Here is a 16,370-nt window from a genome sequence, read left to right on the forward strand (position 1 = left end):
GGCATTGAGAAGGATTTGTTTGATGTACATGGATGCACCGTTGTTTGGGGCATAAATATTTACGATCATTATGTCTTCCTGATTTATGGTTCCCTTAAGCAGTATGAAATGTCCTTCTTTATCCCTTCTGACTAACTTTGGCTTGAAGTCCACTTTACCTGAAATAAGGATGAAAACCCCTGCTTTTTCACTGAGTCTGTGCACATGGTAGGTTTTTTCCATCCTTTCACTTTTAGTCTGTGGATGACCTTATCTGTGAGATGAGTCTCTTGAAGGCAGCATATTGTTGGGTCTTTCTTTTTAATCCATTCTGCCAGTCTACGTCTTTCGATTGATGAGATTAGGCCATTAATGTTCAGGGTTATTATTGAGATATGATTTGTATTCCCAGTCATTTGGGCTTATTTTTGGTTTTTAACTTGACTCGTTTTCTCCTTTGATTGGTTTTTTCCTTTAAGGTAGGTCCTACATTGTAGTTTTTCATTTCCTCCTCAAGGAATGTTTTGTTGACACTATTCTGTAGCTCAGGCTTTCTATTTGTAAATTCTTTTAACTTTTGTTTATTATGGAAGAATTTTATTTCGTCTTCAAATCTGAAGGTTAGTTTTGCTGGGTTTAGGATTCTTGGTTGGCAACCATGTTCTTTCAGGGCTTGAGATATGTTGTTCCAGGCCCTTCTAGCTTTTAGAGTCAGGCTGAGAAATCTGCTGCTATCTGTATTGGTTTCCCCCTGTATGTAATCTGATGCTTTTCTCTTGCAGCGTTCAAAATCCTATCTTTATTTTGTATGTTAGGCATTTTCATTATAATGTGCCTTGGTGTGGATCTGTTGTGATTTTGTGCATTTGGTGTTCTTTAAGCCTTTTGTATTTGATTTTCCATTTCATTCTTCAGGCTTGGGAAATTTTCTGATATTATTTCATTGAATAGGTTGTTCATTTCTTTGATTTGTATCTCTGTGCCTTCCTCAATCCCAATAATTCTTAAATTTGGTCTTTTCATGATGTCCCATAGTTCTTGGAGGTTCTGTTCATGATTTCTTACCATCTTCTTTGTTTGGGCAACTTTATTTTCAAGACTAAATATTTTGTCTTCATTGTCTGAGGTTCTGTCTTCCAAGTGATCTAGTCTGTTGGTGATGCTTTTCATTGAGTTTTTCATTTGGTTTATTGTTTCCCTCATTTCAAGGATTTCTGGTTTTCTTTTTTTTTTGGAGAATCTCTATCTCTTTGTTGAAATGATCTTTTGCTTCCTGCAGTTGCTCTTTCAGCTTATTGGTATTATCATTCATTGCCTGCATTTGCTCTCTTATCTCATCCTTGGCTTCGCGAATCATCTTAATCATGTATAATCTGAAGTTCTTTTCTGACATTTCTCCTAACATACTGTTATTGGATTCTATTAATATAGAATCTAGATTTGTTTGGATCATTTTCTTCCCTTGTTTTTTCATATTTTTCATGTATCTTCCCCTCTAGCAGTGCAGATCTGGGGTATTGCAGATTTCCCCCTATAGGCTTATAGTGGCCCTATAGGTTTCCAAAACCTTTTCTTCAAGGGGAGATCAATATTAGCAGTGCCCAATTCAGGCACTATGCAATCCTAGACCAAATAGCCCCTATGAGAACAATAACATTATTGTCATAATAAACAGAATGAGTTCAAATATCATCTTCAGTAAAACAGACTTGCAATAAGGTCTGCAGTTTCTAATGGAGGACAAAGAGGATGCAGAGGGATGTAGAATGTAGCTTTTAATGGGATAAGAAAAGAATATACAGAAGTTCTAGATAATAGAAAGGGTGAGAGTGTAATCAGAAGAAATTGGATGTTAGCATGCAAAAAAGGGAGAAAGAGACTCTGAGAGAACAGGTAAACAAAAGGAAAAGAGAGCAAGAAAAGTAAAGAAATAAAAACTTAAAATTGTTCAATAAGGAGAAAAAAGAAAATCTACAGTGTAGCAGTCATATAGTAATGAAACCTCCCAGTCTTCAGTAGCCTGATGCATGAGAGGTATCCGACAATGAGCTTCAAGCCTCCAGCAGGCATCTCAGGATGGGTCTTGCCCCACCTAATGATCAGAGCTACTGCTTCCAGGATTATCCAAGATGGCTGCTCTGGCTTCCAAATGTGTTGGCAAATGGGGAGCTGCAGCTCAGGGTGTGGATGTGGTCAGCTGGAGGTCCTGGAGGTGGGATGTGGTTGGTCAGGCAGGGGTCCTGGAGGTCCGGTGTGTTTGGTGTGGTTGTGGGATCCTGGATGCCGGGTGCAATCAGTCGGTCTGTGGTCCCGGTCAGTCAGTCTGTCTGGGGGTCCTGGCGGCAGGGAGCTGTCAGTCGATGTGAGGGCCCCAGATGCAGGGAGTGATCAGTTGGGCTGAGGGATCCTGGAGATAGGGCTCAGTCAGTCTGGCCAGGGGTCATATGGGGCCTGGCTGTTGTCTCAAAATTGCGGCAGCCACGTGTAATCAAACCTGCAGGTACTGTAACAATGAATTTCCAGGCAACAGCAGGCAGCTGGTGCTCCACTGGTGGATGGCAATCAGTTTGTTGACTGTTGTCGGATGATCGGGAGGTGAACCTCATGCATTGGGTGATGCATAGGTGTAAGGCAGGCGACAGACAGGTGAGAGGTAGGCAAATGGCAGATGATAGGTGCCTGACAGTGAGCAATCTGCACTCAAAAAAGGCATCGATATGCTGGCAGACTGCAGGTGATCACAGCAGACAAATGGGGTAAACACCAGGGGATTGATAAGCAGCAAAAACTGCCTCACCAAGAAACAGATAACCTCTGCTTCTGTCACTGGATTCTAATAATATAGAATCTAGGTTTGTTTGGATCATTTTCTTCCCTTGTGTTTTCATGTTGTTCATGTATTTTCCCCTCTAGCGCTGCAGAGCTGGGGTATTTCAATTTCCCCCTTATAGGCTTATAGTGACCCTATAGGTTTCCAAAATCCTTTCTTTAAGGGGGAGATCAATATTAGCAGTGCCCAGTACAGACAATGTGCAACCCTAAACCAAATAGCCCCTATGAGGACATTAACAATATTGTCATAATAAAGAGAATGAGTTCAATTATTATCTTCAATATAATAAATAGATTTGCAATAAGGTCTGCAGTTTCTAATGGAGGACAAAGAGGATGGGGGGTGTAGGATATAGCTGTTAATGGGATAAGAAAAGAGTATATAGAAGTTCTAGATCATACAAAGAGTGAAAGTGTAATCAAAAGAAGTTGATCGTTAGCATGAGAAAAGGGAGAAAGAGACTTTAAGGAAATAGGTAACAAAAGGAAAATAGGGTGAGAAAAGAAAAGAAATAAAAATTTAAAAATTTTCAAAAAGGAGGAAACTTACTGTAACCCTGCCTTGTAGAAAGGCAGGTTTGGTTTTCCACAATCATGATAATGATCTCTAAATCATTAGGAAGGTCTGGTCTAGGGGGTTGGAAGAGACCCCATTTTCTTGGTAGCCTGAAGCCTTATTTGCCCTTTAAAAATTTTTTTTTAGATGTTAATAGACCTTTATTCTTATGTGGTGCTGAGAATCCAACCCAGTGCCTCACACATGCTAGGCAAGCGCTCCACCACTGAGCCACAGCCCAGCCCCCTCACTTGCCCTTTCAACTTTTACTCTTTCATGGGCCCAGGGTAGAGATTTCCAGGGGGTCCGTGCTTGTGACAACATCGTCTTGTGGGGGCTGATAAGACATGTGCTTGTGTAATCTTCAGGTTTAAGTCTTTCTCAGTTTTAATTGTAACCCTTATCAACACAAGGTGCTTGGTAACTGTATTAGTCAGGGTTCTTCTTGGATCAGACATAATAGAAAAGAATTCACAGACCAGGGAGATAGTTCAGTCAGTAGAGTGCTTGCCTTGCAAGCACAAGGTCCTGGGTTCAATCCCTGGCACCCCCCCCCCCCCCAAAAAAAAAAATAAAGAATTCACATACACACACACACACACACACACACACAGAGCAACCTGCATATAGGTACAGATGCATGAGGAGGGGTTTACAAAGGGACTTACTAACTATGGAGAATTCCCACAACAGACCTTCTGCAGGCTGGAGACCTGGGATTCTGGTAGTGTGGCCCAGTCCAAGTCCAAAGGCCTCAGAACCATGGAGCCAATGGTGGTACGCTCAGTCCAAGTGCAAAAGTCTCAGGGCTGGAGACACAGCTCAGTGCCTGCCTTGTGTGTAGGGAGCCCTGGGTTCGGTCCTGTGAGAAACCCAAAATGGTGGTCCATTTTCAGGCTAGCATTCAGTCTTAGTTGGGTCCAATAGCAGCCATTTTAATTATAGCCCTTCCCTCTGCCCACCCCGATTTTTAAGTTAGCCAATCGTAGGTTGTACCTCTGAGTTCCTCCAATCAGGGCGAAGAGCAGCACTGCCTTAGGGGTGTGAATAGGCGGGACACTTGCCCAGGCAAGCTTGCCAGCCAGGCTCTGGCAGCACCCACTTTTGAGCAAGTGTTTGATTTTTTGTGGCATCTGTGTTCCTAAAAATCCCGAGTAGTGGGGGAAAAAAGTGACTCACGTGCCAGGTGCGAAGTTCTTATGTGCATTGACACTCATGGTATGATTCTCCATCCAAGACCAAAGTCCCAAGAAGCTGGGGGGCAGTTGGCACAAGCGTTGAGTCCTGAGGATCGAGGATCTGCAGTTCTGACATCCCAGGGCAGGGGAAGGGCGTCCAGCTCCAGAGGAGAGAGTGGGAGTTCTCCTTTCCTCTGCTTTTTTGTTTCCTTTGTGTTCTCAGCTGACCAGCTGGTCCCCACCCACACTGAGGGCAGATCTTCCTCACTTGGTCCACTGGTCAATTGACAGTGTCTTCTAGAAACAACACACAGGTAGTCCCAAAGATGTCTGCCAGTTACGTGTGCACCCTTAGTAGGATCAAGCTGACACCTGATATCAACCATCACAGGGACAGCAAACACTTTTTAATCATTAGGCTTCTTGAGGTCAACTCCCTGAGAACTGCTACATAGACTAATGTTAATTTGGCCCTCTAAATGAGTTCTCACTATCTGAGCACATTATTATTATTATTATTCATTCCTTTAAAAAATTGAACAAAATGCTGAGTTTAATCACCATATTAGATTTCCTGACCCAGATGGAATTGTGAAAATAATTTCAATAATTTTAGGATAATTTCCTTTAGTGCATTGGGTTAGTGTACTCTTAACAAAGATTATAATGAAATAAAATGAGAGATCTGTTTCCAAGTGATTCATAGTCATAAGCAAGCAGTGACATATCAAACATGCCAAGAGGTCCCCAGATAGTTCAGTCACGGAGCCATGTATGATTTCTATGCTCTTTCTCACACAGGAGACACTTAGATCACTGGAAAGTAGGCCAAGGAGAAACAAAACTTTACAAAGAAGTTCTCCAGAGTTTACTTCTAACATAGCTAACCAGTAGCCCAGTCACATTCTTGCCAACCAATGTTTTGCCCATGCATTTTAAACAAATAAAACGTAATTTTGCTATCAAAGGAGTTTTTTTCTTTTTAAACCCCCTTAAAACTCTTTGAATTAGCTAGGGCTCAGACACCAAAAGGCGTGGGCTTTGTCCAACTGCTGATAGAAATGAAAAATGAGAAGGCTGGGGAGATAGCTCAGTCAGTAGAGTGCTTGCCTTGCAAGCACAAGGCCCTGGCTTCAATCCCCAGCACCGCAAAAAAAAAAAAAAAAAAAAAAAAAGAAATGGAAAATGAAAAATCCCCGAGGTGATGTGCCTGGGAAAGGGAGCGAAAAAGGCCCTGCGCTGACAGCCTCCATCTCCCGAGACGAAGGCTTTCCAGGTGCCGCTGCAGACAGGGAGGAGGGGTTTTATCCTCCCCTGGAGTAATGCTGCGCTGGAGACATTACTCTCCTTCAAATAAATCCTCTCCAGACTGCTGCCCTCAGACCCCCGACCCCCAAAAGCTCAAATTCCTGAGTGCCCAAGGAAACTGATATGCACACTAGACCCCCCCCTAAAAATAACCTGTACAAACCCAGACCCTTTCTTTGTTCAGTGGCTCATTCTCCACCAGGAAAGTGGGTCCATGGGCACCATTTCATCCCTGCACCCCTGTTCCTGAGTGAGACTTTGTTCCTGAATAAACAGCTGAGATGATTTGTGAGGTTTGCCCTCTCTTCGAAGAACAAGCAGAATATTGCATTTGTTGACTCAAGGCAAATATCTTTAGAAAAAAGGTTAAAAAAAACAAAACAAAAAAAACAAACCAGTAAGAACTCCTGGATTACATGAGAGAGGAGATATTCCTGTGGGAGTCACTGAAGGGATGGCTGCCACGACAGAGCTCAGCGAGCAGCCAGCGCTGGGTGTCTCACGCCCAGGTCCCGCTTACGGTTTAGGCAGCCGTGGGAAGTCACCCTTTCTTGTTTCAGCCCCTTGGTGGTTGTGACTAAATGCTCTACCCATACCTGAAGGTGGCTTTGAAACCACAGAACCTTATTTCTCACTGCTCCGGAGGCTGGGAAGTCCAGGAAGAAGGCAGGTCTGGCGCCTGGACAGGGCCGGCCTTCCAGCTCCAAGGCAGTGCGTGCCTTCACGCAGCAGCTTCCTGACGGGTTGGGAGAGGTGCCGTCTCTCTGGTTTCCCTTCAGAAGTGTGCTAATCCCATCTCTCCCTTCATCCATCCATGTCGTGAATGGGATTAGGCTCCCAGTTCCAACCTCCTTCTGCTGTCACCGTGGGAGTTAGAATTTCAATGTGGATTTGGGAGCAGGGACACATGCTAGCATCATAGCGCTCGTGTGCTTCAGGTAGGAAGAGGTCAAATGGAAGGGCTGTGGAGTTTGTGTAAGATTTCCTATGTACCCTTGACCTTAGTAGGTTCTCAATGGGTAGGTGTTGAATCTGAGCAAGAAACTGGGTCTCATGAGACAATATGGTTTCCTGCATCTGCCTTCATCCATCCATGGACATCTGCCTCCTGACATGCAGGTTATTTATCTGGAAGGTTCTGAGAAGGCTGGGAATGGGACTTCTTGAGTCAAACTCACAGAATTAAGTTACAAAGGAGAGCTTATTGGTTCAACTAACCCAATCAAGTGGGAGGCAGAGGTAGGGTCCCGGATAACTGAATTAGAAGCCTCTTACCCATCCTTTCTGACTGCATGTGGGCTTTGCCACAGTAATCAGAAGGCCTGACATCTCCATTTCACCTCCCAACAGTCAGCTAACAAGATTCCAAAATATGACTCTGGTTGTCCCATGTCCACAGGGACAGGTGGATGTACATCCTGAGCCATCTTCCAGTTCCATGGTCCGAGGGCTTGTCTGCAACTGTTACAGCAGAACATACTTGTATGTTCTCTGACTCAGTGGTTCTTACCTCCCTGTGTACCTCACCAAAGACTTGCAAGACAATGTTCATAGCAATGCTGCTCATAGACCCTCGATGAAGACCACCAGGTGTCACCAAGAGAAAGATGGGTGAACAACCCCAGTGCCTTCACACAGCAGGAAAGTTCACATGAATGAGAATGAAGGGTCTGTGCCTACACAGCTAAGGCGTGGGCCCCGCACATGGCACTCAGTGAGAGGAGCCAGATGCAAGGGCTGGAGTCAATGTGCGTGAAATACAGAAGCCGATGCCGTCAGGACCCAGATAGTGGTTACCCTTGGTGGTGGGGCTCAGAGAGGGCTAGAAGGATCTGTTTCTTTTTTTGGTTTTGTGGCTCGGGGATTTGACCCAGGCCCCCAGGCATGCGAATCATGCACTCTACCACTCTGCCTCATCCTTAGCCTCTGTTCTGTCTCTTAATACAATCATCAGTCAATGGAGTGTTTCATATGTGAAAATTAACCTAGCTAACATGTGCAACTTAATGTGTGTGTGTGTGTGTGTGTGTGTGTGTGTGTGTGTGTGTGATGGATAAACTACCTGTGATATACCTACATGGAATCTTATTCAGTCATGGAAACAACAAAGCACTGGTACATGCTGTAATGCAGATGAATCCCAAAACCATTTGATGGAGTGAATGAAACCAGGCACAAAACGCCACGTATTGCATGATTTCTTTTAGAGGAATACCTTGAGTTTGCAAAGTAGGTGAGTGCTGTCCAGAGCTGGGGGGAGGAGGTGATGGAGTGGCTGCTTAATGGGCACAGGGTCTCCTTACAGGTGATGAAATGTTCTCATACTAAACAGAACTGATAGTTGTACACTGTCATGATTGTTCTAAAAGTCACTGAATTGTTTACCTTTAAAAGGTCAACTGTGTGTCCGGTGAATTTACCCCCAAAATTTAAGAAACTACAATATATTTTAATTGAAAAATTTGGGAAATGGTGTGGGAGAAATCTTAAGTTCTCTGAGTATTTAGTTAACTTTCCAAAGACAATACCATGGATCCTGATTCATCAGGATCTTGATTTGAAAGCAAGCTGCTGCTCACGAATGCCCCTCTGGGCTTTGCCTGTGCATTTTTTTTTTTTTTTTTAAGGAAAAGGTGTCATCCATGTAGAAAAGTGATCAAGTCTTTATCGATCACAATGGTCAGGACTTGAGAGGACAGGATTCCATTTGGAGAAGTGGATGAATCTGCAACTTCTGATCCTTTGAAAGCACCAAAAATCATCTAAAAGCTGTGGAGACAAGAAAAAGGGAGAGTCGGGTCACAGTCCATCTCACCCTCCAAGGATCAAGGTCACACCTGCCTCTCTTCCCGATGGATCATCTTTTCGCCTCTTGGATGGGAGATCTGGTCTACCCCAAGAGCTAACGCGAGTGAGTCCAGGCAGTAGGGGAAGCACAGGTGCCTTTGGTTCAGTGGCATAAGAAGAGTGTTTCTTTGTCATATGATTAACTTGAATGTACCATTATCGATTATTTTAATGACTATACAAGTTATGTAGTTGTTATTTGAATAAACTTTATTATGTTGAACATTTCCAGAAATGGAAAATTGGAAATTTCTGGAAATTATTAGAAATGACAGTCTCATAATGTTCATGGAGCATAATTTGGAATAAATGTTCTGAGTGCCTTAGGCTCTAATTGAGAAGGTCACCCAGACCCTCTGTGAGTTCTACCTTGATGACCTCTATAAGTGGTAATGAATTAGTTCTGGATGTCTTCCTCCAAAATGTCCCCATTATAGGGAAGAAAGAAGGCTGGCAAGGTACAATAGACAGCAAGTGCCATCGGTACTTCAGTGCCATGCATCGTGATTTTAGCCATTGTGGGTTGTGGCTGCTTCAAGCAGAAGGTGACAGGGGTTAAAAAACTATTTCCACATGTAGAATTAATTGGACATCTGAAAATGTCTCCTGATGTGAGGTCTGTCACATTAGGGGTGACTTAGTGGAAGGAACAAGCGTGGATTCCCACCTGTGGGGCCAGCAGGATGTTCAGCTCCACACGCCTCAGCAGGTGCTGGGACACTGCCAGCTCTCTCCCCTCCAACCTGAAGCTTCCTTGATTCCTGGATCTATTCATTTCATGATTGCACAGCTAATAATTTAGATTAGCATTTTCAAAGCTTTTTGGATTGAGTTAGTCAAAAAGAAAGGAGGGACCCATGAAAGAAAGTGGACATGCCCCAGGGGCTTTTGAGAATCCAGCCTGTGACATTTGGTGCTGGGAGCTGGATCACTGTGACCTTCTGGTGGCAGGTAGAGAACAGACAGCCCCCATCCCAGGTGCTATTCTGACTGTTAAACTTCTCTCTGGAGTCCCACGGGGGTGGGTCCTGGGGTGAGGCTGGCACTGGCAGTGCTTCAGGGACTGAGAAGTCCCCAGCAAACAGCACTCCAGCGGAACTGGGTGGCTTCTGCTCAGCACCACTGACACCTATTTAAAGGAATCAAGTCCTGGGTGAATGAAGGGCCATTGAGGCTGAGAGTGAGGAGTGGAGAGGCTCAGGGCGTCTCAGCAAGACGCCCGCTGGAGAGCAGCCCGGGAAGAATGAGCAGGCTGGACCCAGAGAATTAAATCCCCTGAAGCCAGATTGAGGAAGGGGACCCTCTGCATGTACAGCACCGGCTCTGTGTCTCTGTTCCAGGGAGCACTGGACACCTGGAGACCACAAGACTGGTGGCCACAGTCACTCCCTGGAGTCCCCTGAGTGACTGAGTCCTCGTCTCTGTGTCACCAGTGCTGTGGATGGTGACTCCAGAGACACTTCCCCCTGAGTGGCAGTAGGACTCTTCCCGTGTGCACAGAGGTGGCAGGGAACACTGACGTCAGCCATCACTGAGTCTGCGTTCTGCGTGGGGCTTCCTCTCAGCTCTGACAGGCTAAGGGGCCGGGGCTCTGGGCGTGTGTTTGCAGGTCTGTAGGATTGGCAGGGATCTGGGGAGAGAGGTTGGGAGCTGATGTTCAGAGAGCCTCCAGGAGGGGCGCGTTGGCTGGGCCTGTTGCTAAGTGGTCTCTGGCTGATGCCTGGTGGAGGTGATAGGCTTTGACACCCGGGTTCAGCTGTGACCCACACCTCCTAAACCTCACTTTTGTCCTTTCTACAGAGGCATATGGTTCCTAGCATGAGCTCCTGAGGTCACTGTGGAAGTTGAAGTCTGCGGTATGGCGTCCAGTGCACATCCACCACTCAGTAAAACCCTCTGTGTGTACGGGCTCTGCTTCTGTTGCTGTAGTTTGCTTTCTGAGCCTCACAGAGTCTTATTTTCTACACGTTGAAAGATGTTGTGACCCTGGGTTAAGCCAATCTGTGGGTGTCATGTTTCCCACAGCTGGATGGTTGTTAGTAATTTCTTTTCAGTAGTGGGCACAAATACCCAAGGCACACTACAATTACATCCCCAGCATCTATTTGAAAATTCGGTTTTGAGACAATGTCTCACTAAGTTGCTGAGGCTGGCCTCCTATGTGCAATCCTCCTGCCTCAGTTTTCCAAGTTACTGGGATTATAGATGTTTGCCACTGTGTTGGGCAATTGCTAGCATTAAAAATTATTTTTAATTAGGATATGTAAGTTTTTAGACACAATCCTATTGCATACTTTGTAGACTCCAGAAAAGTATAAACACAACTTTATATGTGTTTCCTGTGACTTCCTTTACTGTAATATTTGCTATGTTGTGGTGGTCAAGCACCAAACCTGTAACATCTCCACAGATGTCCTAATACCAAGGTATTGACTCTGCCTTTCTGCTCTTCCCTTTCCTTTTCTTTCTTCTTTCCTTTCCTTCCCTTTCCCTTTCCCTTTCCCTTCCCTTCCCTTCCTTTCCTTTCATACCAGGGATTGAACCCAGGGTCCTTAATCACTGAGCCAATCCCCAGTCCTGTGTTTTGGATACAGGGTCTCTCTAAGTTGCTTAGGGCTTTGCTAAGTTGCTGAGGCTGGTCTTGAACTTGTGATTCTCCTGTCTCAGCTTCCAGAGTTGCTGGGATTACAGGAGTGACTACGGCATCCAGCTATCCTCTGTTTCTCTTTTGCTCATCTTCTTTTCCATGGCACTGACCTCCTTCCGTCATAAGCCTGTGGTCAAGGACCTGCCAACCAAGCCCTGTTCCTGCCTGCAAGGACCCAGAATCCAAACTCAACCTTCCACCTGTTTCTGTACCACTTCTGAATTAATGGCTTTCTTATTTTAAAATAGTTCAGACCCTGTCTTCAAAGAAAACATAGCCAATAAGTGATTAATATTTTGTGTCCCCTGAAGGTTACATGAGAAATTTCAGGATGTATTTATTAGAACTGAGCAATGTCATTTGTTTTTTTGTGGCTGGTGGCTGCTTTTGATCTCCAATGACGGAGCTGAACAGCTGTGTCAAGGACCCATGGCTCCTAAGCTTTAACTCTTTAAGACCGGGTCATCTAAAGGCAACATTTGCTGAGCCTGATCGAGGTCACAGCAAGACGTCCTCGAGCTTCCCCTCCCTCAGTCCAAGGGGCTCTGACGGGCAGCGGGAGAAGGCCCAAGCCCACCCTCCCGACCGCCTTACTGCAGAGGAGAGCACTGCTTCCACTTTCGATCTTTGTTGTAATCACTCGTCAGCGAGCACCAACTCCGATTCAAAACGAAGCTTTCCTTGGTGCAGTTCTTAAAGGTGCTTTTTCTGAATGTGAAGGGGAAGACGCACATGGGAGGATCTGTAGAGGAGGGGGCAGGAGAAGGGCCTGTGAACACGGGCTTCAGATTGTCTCTGCTGATCTCACAGCCATCAGTCTTTTTCTGTCAGGTTCTTATTGTATCAATGAAAATCATATAGAAAAGTCAGGATTTGAACTCAGGTCTTCCCCTGGTACCCTAACCATGCAGCAAACTGTTCCCAATGTCCCTTGTATGCTGGCACTAGCTGTCCCACCTTAGGAAACTCACCAGTCGCTGTGCAGTATCGCCACCTGCCTTGGAATATAGAGTCAAGAGAACACCAATCAAAGTCACTGTGAACAGCGGTGCACCTGTGGTAGGCGACGTCATTGTAGGTGAACGGAAAGATGCACGGATCCATAAAGATTTCTGGCAAAAGAACTCGTGTGGAAGGCAGGGCCAACCTCCAAGGGGAATGACCCTCAAGCGTGCACCTTGGTCATCTGCCCTTTTCCTCGCTCTCCTGTTGCCCCCACACCACATGGAGCTGGTCCCACTAACTGCCTTTTTGTGTGTGGTGGGAAGTATGCGGGAACTGTCAGAGGAAGTCTTGTTTGTGCAGAGCAGGCTGCAGACTGGAGCTGCTGGCTTTCTGACCTTGCTGAGCCTGACTCTGGAGTCCTTCCTGTCTCTCCTCCCCCTGCCCTCTCTCCTAGACAGGCATGTCTTCTTGGCGGCCAAAGTGAGCCCCCATGCACCTCCACACTTCTGCATCCCAAGAGCTTCCAACCCCTAGTGTTCTGCCTTGCCTGCAGCAGTGACCTGAGCCTGCGGCTCCCAGCCCACTTACGATGCAGGAGAGCGAGCTTCCTCAAGTGCCAACCTGCTGCTGGCCTGCTGAGCCCCCCCAGTTCTAAGTGTAAGAAACTGCATGAAATGGTTGATGTTCTCTCCAGAGAGAACCGATGAGTATGTGGGGGTGAAGGATATGAAGAAGACATTGATTTAATCCTATCAAAATGATCACCTGTATCAAAACATCATGTTACTCTAGCAACACATACAGTTATTACTCGCCAATTACAATTAAAAAAAAAAAAAGAGGAAAGTTATAAAACAAAGAGAAACCTCCCCCACATGGTTGCTGGTGTCAGTTGCAATGGGGAAGAGAACATTTTGCTGGAAGCTTAGGAGCAAAGATTTGGATAGGCAATTGATGGGCATCTTCAAGCACCTGACGTGGCTGTTTTGACCTGGGACAGACTTTCACATCAGGAAAATGACACAGGAAATGGTTAGGTCACAGCAAAGTACGAGGAAATTTTGGGAATCTAAAGTTGTTTAAAGGATGGGACTAACATTTGAGATATTGACAAATAGAGATGATCTCCCTACCTCTAATTGGCATTTTTAAATGGGCAATCAAATCTGAAAGAGAAAAAATGGCAACATTTAGATCACTTAATGTTCTCCTTTCCCAGAATGACAGCTATTAACGCAGTTTGAAGTTCATGTACCTGACTCTTCTCCCTAGGCAGAAATACCTGCAATGTTCCGGAATGACTAAACATTTCCAATGGGGGATCATGTTTCCCCCAGAGAAGCCCCTTCATCCAGTCATGAGCTGGGTGTCTCCACAGGTCCTTCTTTGTGTAGGTGAGAGAAAATGTGGCTTATCCAGTGTCCCCAGTTTCTACCCATTTGTCAGAACTCTAATTCTGCCACAATAAATAACTCAGGGAGAGACTCTCCAAACAATAGGTGACATCTGTTGGGACCAGCAGAGCATGGCCACACATGTGCCATGGGAACCGGTGGGCATGTTTGAAGATCTTGAGGCCAGGAGCATTTGGAGGCAAGGGGAGGACGGCTACCCCACGTGGTCTGGAGCTTCAATGATGTTTTCCTTTGGAAATTTGCTCTTTTATCCTGCCTGAGCTTGTGTGAGGGAGTGTGTCCCTGTGATGCCAACACCTTCAAACAGTCATCAAACAGCATTCACTGATGCTTAACTGGCAGCTACCATGTTCCAGTGACCTTCTTCCTCTCCTCTCACAACTGCCTCATGGGGAGACTATGGTTCACAACTTCCCACTTGCGTCCCAGGAACCCTCTGCCCAGACAATTCTCCTGCCACAAAAATGTAGGTACAGAGGGGTGCCTTGCAGAAGTCAAGGGATGTGGACTGGTAGAATCAGTGTTAAACTCAGGGACTTCAAAGACTGTCCAGAAGCAGAGCTTTGCTGTTGCAGGGCCTGTGGCAGGTGCTGGACAAAGCCTGGGCACCATATTGGCATTTCCATGTTTATTAGTCTTTTTCTGTTGCCCAAACTGAAGACTGTGTAAATTTTTAACAAAAAAATCATCTTCTTTTATTTTTTCCCCATCTTTATTGGTGCATGATAATGATAGATAATAGTGGGGTTCACTGTGCTTCTAACATGATTCCATCAAGTTCATTCCCCTGTCCCTTCCCTTGCTCTCCCATCCTCTGTTCCCCTGGTCCTCTTCCTTTTCTCCACAGGTCTTTCATTTTCATGAGAGGCCCCCTTCCCCCATTTTATTCACTCCTTTCTCCCTAGCTTCTGCATGAGAGAAACACCCAACCCTGCCCAGCAGAGGCGGGCTTATTTTGCTTAACATAGTGGTCTCCAGTATCATCCATCTTTCTTCAATGACATACTTTTGTTCATCTCTGTGGCTGAATAAAACTCCATGGTGTATACAGACTACATTTTCTCTCTCCATTCATCTGCTGACAAGCACCTACCTGGGCTGGATAACACTTGGTTATTGTGAATCTTGCTGCTATAAACATAGCTATGTATATCTTGCGGTAGCCTGCTGACTTCAATTCTTTTGGATAATACCAAGGAATGGGATAGCTGGGCCATGTGGCCATTCTGTTACCTTTCACCCTCTCATCTCCCCTCAGGTAAGCACTTTACAGTTTTCTTCTGAAACCTATAGATTCAGTTGTTGAATTTCCAAGCATATGTGTTAACAAGTTTTACTCCTTATTTTACATGAAGAATAGCTGAGTCCACATACTGTTGTATTTTGGAACTTGCTTCCTTATCAACACAGCTGGGAGAACTTTCCCCCCAAATACTAAATTGTATCCCTCTGTCTTAAAGATGTAGTACTATGTAGATAAGAAGTCTGAGGCTCAGTTAGAGGCAAAGTAACCTGTTCTGAGATCATCCAGGAGCTGGAGGCAGGCTCTCCAGACCTTCCTTCTCACCCGCTGCCATGCTGTATTGAAAAGATAAGAGTTTCTGTGGACAACCTATTTCCCTCTTGCTCTGAACTCTTCCCTTGCCCCTCATCAGCCTCTCCACCTCACCTGCATCCAGGCCACACATGCAGACAGCCAGCCACACCCAGCCCACCAGGTGCCTCATCGCCTCTGATGCCCTGCAGGAGGCATGCACCTTGGTGAGCCTCACTCTGAGTTTATACTCTGCCCTTCTGCTCCTCCTACTTGGGTCACTCTCACATCCCATCCTACCACATTTTCTTCCTTGCCCAGAACAACCCATGTTAGGATATTCTATAGCTGCATTCTGAAAGTGTAACCAGCAGGAAGGTGGAGCAGGCACCTTCCCCCTTGCCTGGGAGTTGTTAGAAATGCAAAACCTCAGCCCCTCTCTGCACCTGCTGAAACTGTGGCTGGTGCAGGTACCTGCCTTGCAATAAGCCCTCTAGGGGCTCTGATGTTTGTGCAAACTTGGGAATCACTGTGGTAGAGTGCGCCCAACACTTTCATATCCATTCCACATCATTTTATTCCTTGACTATTATTCTTTAAATGTTGCCATTTAAGAAATGTTGCCATCTTTAAATGAGAGCATGGCTAGGATGGGAAAGGCAAGTGAAGTCCCCTGAGTAGATAAAGGTCAGAGAGCCAAGCATGCTCCCTCTTGCCAGTCAGCACAAGGAGAGCACCATCTTAGTCCCAATTCCTGTGTGTGTGCTTGGTGGACTTCGGAATTCTTTCCCCATATCACCATTTTTGGAGCCATATGAGACAAGAGTATAGGGAAGACCATGAGATAGAGGGTGGGAGTGTTGAAGGGAGGAGAAAGAATAGGAGAGAGAGTTGGAAAGGTCAGTCCCCATGCTGAGGTGGGCATCTTGAGTGCAGCTGGCTGGTGGGACTCAAGACCATTCAACATGAAGCACAGATAGTCTTGGATGCCAGGCTTCCTGTCTGTTCAAGAAGGGAAGTAGTTATCAGTCATTGTTCTACCAATACTCAGATCTCCTCAGACATTTTTTGTTATGCTTCATATCCCACCATGTATGGAATAGAAATGGAGAAACTCTGACAAAGGTAA

General features: G+C 45.5%; 1 protein-coding gene across 1 annotated transcript; it reads right to left on the reverse strand.

Annotated features, from left to right (window-relative positions):
• Positions 1-8,293: 8,293 nt before the first annotated feature.
• Positions 8,294-15,448, reverse strand: LOC306647594 (binder of sperm protein homolog 2-like). The gene is made up of 5 exons (XM_079117072.1): positions 15,377-15,448; positions 13,426-13,458; positions 12,319-12,459; positions 11,942-12,089; positions 8,294-8,622 (listed from the first exon to the last, which is right to left on the reverse strand). The coding sequence occupies exons 1-5, from the start codon at positions 15,432-15,434 to the stop codon at positions 8,616-8,618; spliced, it is 387 nt and encodes a 128-aa protein (XP_078973198.1). The 5' UTR covers positions 15,435-15,448; the 3' UTR covers positions 8,294-8,615.
• Positions 15,449-16,370: the final 922 nt, after the last annotated feature.

The sequence above is a fragment of the Sciurus vulgaris genome (assembly GCF_902686455.1).
Source record: "Sciurus vulgaris genome assembly, chromosome: 17".
NCBI lineage: Eukaryota > Metazoa > Chordata > Mammalia > Rodentia > Sciuridae > Sciurus > Sciurus vulgaris.

Excerpts from the sequence above, each read along its gene's own strand:
- LOC306647594 (XM_079117072.1), bottom strand. The coding sequence starts at position 15,434 with ATGAGGCACCTGGTGGGCTGGGTGTGGCTGGCTGTCTGCATGTGTGGC. Across the intron at positions 13,459-15,376 it reads CATGTGTGGCCTGGATGCAG|ATTTGATTGCCCATTTAAAA; the intron begins GTGAGGTGGAGA and ends TTTCTCTTTCAG. Across the intron at positions 12,090-12,318 it reads GCGATACTGCACAGCGACTG|ATCCTCCCATGTGCGTCTTC; the intron begins GTGAGTTTCCTA and ends CCTCCTCTACAG.